At 41.6% G+C, this 6,000-nt stretch overlaps 1 protein-coding gene across 1 annotated transcript; it reads left to right on the forward strand.

Annotated features, from left to right (window-relative positions):
- Positions 1–4,135: 4,135 nt before the first annotated feature.
- On the forward strand, positions 4,136–5,489 carry LOC147336148 (uncharacterized). Its single transcript, XM_086287643.1, has 6 exons — positions 4,136–4,195; positions 4,347–4,685; positions 4,861–4,902; positions 5,000–5,101; positions 5,241–5,278; positions 5,379–5,489. The coding sequence occupies exons 1-6, from the start codon at positions 4,147–4,149 to the stop codon at positions 5,487–5,489; spliced, it is 681 nt and encodes a 226-aa protein (XP_086143769.1). The 5' UTR covers positions 4,136–4,146.
- Positions 5,490–6,000: the final 511 nt, after the last annotated feature.

Genomic DNA, 6,000 nt, shown 5'->3' on the forward strand with positions numbered 1-6,000 from the left:
CCACTGCCAGGCACAAAAGGAGTGCGGATGGGTGCAGCAGCAGGCTGCAAACTAACATCTTGTTGTTTCTACTGCTTCAGGCTGGATTTTCTGTCTTGGGTTGTAAGTTTCAGACCACAGTGGAGTGGGTGTGATTGGTTGTCCATGATGGAGAACCGTTTTTTCAGTTACCTTCTGTCCTTTGTAGGTTGCATTATTTGATTATTATTTGATGTATTCTTTAAAAAAATACAAGTACTATGGCCCATGAAGCTGTAAATCAAATGGAAGTTAAAACCCAACTTTGTCAGCATGTCTTTTGTTGTCATAAAAGTGTTGACTCAAGGACTCTTTGACTTTTACTATCTTTCATGGTTCCCATAACAGATAGTAAATGTTTCTTAGGTCTCATTTGATATTTTGTTTAGGTTGCTTGTTCTTCCTAGTTTAAACATTTAGTTTTCAAGTTCTTAGTTTCTTCTTCATTTCATCTGCTCCCTTTTGTGCTCTGGTTGTCTTCGTGTCGTCTGTGTTCTCCCCAACCCGTCATGTCAATCACCCATGTCTGTTTCTTCCCCAAGTGTCAAGCCTGTGCGTCTTGGTCTGCGTGGTTCCCGTTTTATTTTGACAGGCTCTCATCCTGTGTTCAGTTTTGCTTCCTACTGTCCTGTTAGTTTGATTATTTCCAGCTGTGTTCCCTGTTTTCCTCTACTTATTGTCGTGTCATTCCTGCTGCAGTGTGTTTCCTTGTTCCCCTTGTTTCCATCGCTACTCCTTGTTTCTAGCTTTTTGTTTCCAGGGCCCTGTTTCAGGAAGCCGGTTTAGTGGAAAAACTGAGTAAGTATACCCTGAGTTAACGAAAACTCTGGGTTTTCGGTTTCACAAAGCGAGTTCAGCTGCAGCCTGAGTGAGTCACTATGACGACACACTCCGTGAAGCTAACCTGCCCCCTAGCAGGTTTACTGCAACTAACCCTGACTGTCTCCGCCCCTTTGTTGGAAACCTGACAGTAGGAAGTGTCGGACATGGCGTGCCACTTCCTTGAAGAGCCAGTAGATCGTGAAGCCCAAATTCTCCGCAGAGCTCTCCGCCGGGAGAGAGTGATCAGAGCGCGTTTGGACATTTTATCATTTCCTGATGATTTCCTGTGCGAACGTTACCGTTTCTCAGCACAATCTATAATTTATTTGAATAACATCCTCATGCCATATATTACGCATGTGACACATCGCGGACATGCTCTCAGTTCTGTACATATTATTTGTATCGCACTTCGGTTTTTTGCAAACGGGAGCTTTCTGTATAATATTGGTGACGCTGAGCACGTTTCCAAGGCTACCGTCTGTCGGGCAGTCAGGAATGTTACAGTTGCACTGAAACGTCTCCTGTACTCGTTTGTGGTGTTCCCCGGTCACAGACCCACAAGATTTATCAAAGAGGGATGCCACAAAATTGCAGGTATCAGGATGAACAAAACTTAATTCATGATGTGGTGATACTTGAACTACTACTTAAATTTTACATTTATTTTCACGGTTCCCAGGCGTGATTGGCTGTACAGATGGCACTCACATTCCAGTCATTGCTCCTTTAGTAAATGAAGGAGACTATGTGAACAGGAAGTCTTTCCACAGCATTAATGTACAGGTACATAGTTCCCTGTAGCATGTCAAACTAACAAATTATTTCATTATAGTAATGGATGCTAATTTGTGTTCTCTGCACTGTGAAGATCATATGTGATGCTGCCAACATTATCACAAATGTGGAAGCCAAGTGGCCAGGCTCTGTCCATGACACACAAATATTCCGTGAATGTACACTGAGCACAAAATTTGGACATGGTGAGTTGAGAATACTGTAAAATATATAAAGACCAATTGCTTCAGGGACATTTGAACTGAAGTGTACCCTTCTGTCTTAGGAGAGTTCACTGGCTACTTGCTTGGTGATAGGGGGTATCCATGTTTACCCTATTTGCTTACCCCTTACCCTGACCCTGAACCGGGCCCACAGCAGCGATATAATCTGGCTAATTGCAGGACAAGAGCCAGAGTTGAAATGACTATCGGAATGCTTAAGGCCCGGTTCCAGTGCCTGCAAAGACTCAGGGTCACCCCAGAAAGGGCATGTGACATCATTGTGGCATGTGTGATTCTTCACAACATTGCCACAATTAGAGGAGAACACTGTCCTTCTGAACCAAACATCAGCAGTGATCCAAACCATGAACATCCTGACCCTCCCACGGACATACAAGATGGAAGTGCAGTCAGAGACACCATATGTCACAATCATTTCTTTTGACCCATCACCTCAACATGTTGAAAGAAGAATAAACAGATTTTTTGTTCAACTGGCTTTATTGGTCGCCTGTGTTTCCTGTACACAAAGTATTAAAAGATGTAAACCTCATAAAGTGTCTCTGTTGCTTCCTCCTCTGTAACAGCTGTCAATGTTTCTTCATTATTTTCCTGTAGTAAAGAAATAGACAACATTGCTGTTCTACTGTAAACTCATATAATCTGTGGAGTATTACTCACAACTGCATGTTGGTCTGGCTCAACAGGAGGCTGCACCAGATGCAGTACACCACCACCATCAACTGATAGAATATGAGGTTTATACAGGTCACTTATAACTTACAAGGGACCAAATGGCAATTAACAAACATACCAATCACCTTACACTTCATTGTCATTATGCTCTCAAAGACAACCAAGCCTGAGGGAAGGCAAAATCAGTAGGAAAATAACTTCACTACAAAATAATCCATTATGGTAAAGAGTTTATCAAATGAATGAGTAGCACTGCAAAGGTGACTGTGAAGAAAGGATGTATGCACATCATGTATTATTTTGGATTTACCCCCTATGTAGGCACTTGTGTCTTGCGGGGTTATTGACTCAGAGGATGTCCCCGCAGAGATGCCTTCGGCCACAGGGCGCCCACTGTTTTGGCTGAGGGCCAACTGCTCAGCCTCTGTGAGTGGTGGTGGTGGAGGACCCCCACCTGTTTTTCGGGCCTCCGCTTTTTTTCTGTTGGCTATAACGGGCCACATTTGAGCATACAGAGTAAGCAAATATGTACTTGTAATGTGCTCAGATGATTTCAATAAGTGCTTACAGAAAGAAAATTAATGTAGCCTCTAACTGCAATTGATTTACATGGGACAAACAGACCAAGCACTATGGCTCATAATACAATTACACCTTACCTGTTTGGACTATATTTTTATATTTCATTTTTACTTGCTGCCAGGAACGTTTGGGGCCTGTTGGGTTGCACCTGCGCTCACATCACGTCACAAAATAAAATGTATAAAATAACAAATAAAATAACATATGATAAAATAACGTGTTAAATGGGTGGAAATCCCTAGATCAATGTTTATATTAACACTCACGCATTGACTCTGTCGGCTATGTTTTGCCATGCATGCTCCCTGTCTTTCGCAGCTGAGGCTGTGTTACTTTTTTCCGCGGAATTTGCGTGTTATCGGCATATGCTGCCATCAGAATTTCGGCCTCAAGCGCTGTAAAATACATTGATCACGCCTTCTTTCCCTCCGTCTCCATGGTGACTCGCTTAATCTGTGCTCCACTTATCAGGGCTTTATGTATCCTCGTCCGCGCGCTTCACTTGGGGTTAAAGCAACTCCGCGTTGACTGAACTAATTATTATCAGCCTTTCTGAAACGGAATATTCCGAGTTGGACAGTTCGGGATTACTCAACCCTGCGTATCGTTTTTCACTCTGAGTTTTCTAAACCGGCTTCCTGAAACAGGGCCCAGTTCTTAGTTTCTAGTTTTAGAGTTTTGTGTTTAGCTATGGTTTATAACTTTACAGCAATAAAACTCCCTTCTTTTGGGTCTACCCTTTGCCTGCCACATAGCCAACCCTGACACTATCAGCATTTTAACAACAATGCATGTTTTTAAAGCTGAGAAAAAAATGAAGCATCACTCTTCTTCTTCTTCTTTAGAGTGAAGACAAAAAATAACCTTGCAAAAAGCCCTTTAAGACTAAACACGTGTATCATGACTCTATGACCTAAACACATTTAGCTTTGAAAGCAACACAAAACTCCTCCCTCTATCACATTTATCACACTGTGGCACCCTTCCTGGTGAACACACCATCTGCGGACATTGCAGGGCAGCAGTCATGTGCAGGATGATGAACGTGATACAAGCTTTAGCTCTTTCTTGTTTCTGTAAGTTTGCTCTATTACTCTTTGACATCATTAGCTAATCTTTTATTGCATTTTTAACCTATAATAATTTAAACGCATTTGCTTATTAGTAACTTTACACTCACAGGTGTAGCACCATGTAGAGCAATTAAACATCTCATTGTTTCCACAGTTTCAGGCTGGATTGCTGCCTCAGGTTCTGAGTTTCAGACCTCAGAGGTGCAGGCAGGTGAAAATGTCACTCTGCAGTGCCCCAGGATTTACACATATGACGTTATGACTTTCTGGTTCAGACTGGTCAACGGAACCACAGTCAACTTTATTGCTGTTAAGTCTGAAAGTGTTACGTATAATGCTGAATTTCAACCTGGAAAATTTGAAATGACACAAACAACCTCTGATGTCTTTCTCAAAATCAAACAAGTGGATGTGTCTGACTCTGCGCTGTATTTCTGTGGATTTCTCTCAGAGGCACGTCTAAATTTAAGCATCATGCAATTAAAGGTTGGAGGTAAGATTATTGTAAAGTCTTTGTCTCCTCATTCTTCGGTGATTACTCTTTTAATTTATATTACATATGCAATGTAATTATTGTCAACACGCTGTATACAAAGACTATGGTGGTTATAGATTAAGATAAATATAGAAATGAGGACTAAAAAAATCAAGGCTTTATTTTTGAATAGGCACTGATGAGCCTCAGGATGACATGGACTGCATCTCTAAACGTAAGTCAACATTTCTTTTATTGTGCAGATGATTAAAAACACATGAATGTGAAATAAATTTCAGCCGTGTCGCTTTTTACCTTTATTTTTGTATTAGAGGCTCATGAAGTAGCAAAGCTGACGAGTGTCACCCTCGGTGTTCTGTCTGCTTTCCTGTTAATGGTCATCACTGGTCTGGCTGTTCAACACGGGAAATCAGGTACTTTTTACTTCAACTCTGTTTTTCTCTTATTTGGTGAAACGTCAACTATGAAAAAATACAATGTTGCCACAAAGTCTTAGCTTTTAATGTCACTGTATTGTTCACTGAATTGATGATCATGTCTTTGAATTATCAGCTAACGAACCTGAAAATAAGAATCCAGAACAATTTGAGGTGGGAGCCTTTTTATACAGTATGCTGCAATGTTTGAATATTTTGATGCTTGCAGCTTTAAGCCAGTTTAGTTATTTTCTTTCTGTACTTTTAATTACAGAGTCTGGACCCTGGCACCCTGAAGGATCCAGCACTGCAATCAGCAGTAAAAAGACGCAGGAGGCCTGCAGCAGAAACTCATGTTATTTATACTACCAACAGAAAAAACTAATTTCCCTGCTGCTTCCTGTTTTTATTTCTATTTCCTCTATACTTTCAGCTGCATCTTCACGCCATCAGCCCCTATTTGTTTTTGTGGTATTTAGAATACAGTTACTTTGTTGAAATAAATGGATTACACGGCAGTATTTTCCTGTTTCATATTGTGGTGGGTCAGGACTGTTTAGGTTTTGTTTGACAGCTACGTTCTGTTGTTCCAGGCGGCAGCGTTACGGTTGCCATATTTACAGGGCGACGCTCTCTCTCTGCGACTGTGTGTTTCCTGGGTGAGAGAGCACCTTTTTGTTGTTGTTGTTGTTGTTGTTGTGCTAAACTATGCCGAGCAGTTTGGTAACAGCGGTGTGTTTCTGTTGGAAAATAAACGGCTGTGCTCCCTGGCAACTCAGGGTAGCAAGACCAAACGACACCTCTGTCTCCTCCTTGTCTGAGCTTGCCACAGTATGTTTGGCTTGTTTCCTCCGAAACAATAAGTTCCGTTGGAGCAGCCTTTCAATGCCTCTCTC

The sequence above is a fragment of the Aulonocara sp. 'chitande type north' Nkhata Bay genome, linkage group LG3 (genome assembly GCF_057382095.1).
Source record: "Aulonocara sp. 'chitande type north' Nkhata Bay isolate Kocher_YH1m ecotype deep benthic linkage group LG3, A_spYH_male_GT1.1, whole genome shotgun sequence".
Taxonomy (NCBI): Eukaryota; Metazoa; Chordata; class Actinopteri; order Cichliformes; family Cichlidae; genus Aulonocara; species Aulonocara sp. 'chitande type north' Nkhata Bay.

Bases quoted from the DNA above. Each gene is read 5' to 3' on its own strand.
- LOC147336148 (XM_086287643.1), top strand. From the start codon at position 4,147: ATGTGCAGGATGATGAACGTGATACAAGCTTTAGCTCTTTCTTGTTTC. The intron at 4,903-4,999 runs GTAAGTCAACAT...TTTTTGTATTAG, and splicing joins CATGGACTGCATCTCTAAAC to AGGCTCATGAAGTAGCAAAG. The intron at 5,279-5,378 runs GTGGGAGCCTTT...TTTTAATTACAG, and splicing joins AGAATCCAGAACAATTTGAG to AGTCTGGACCCTGGCACCCT.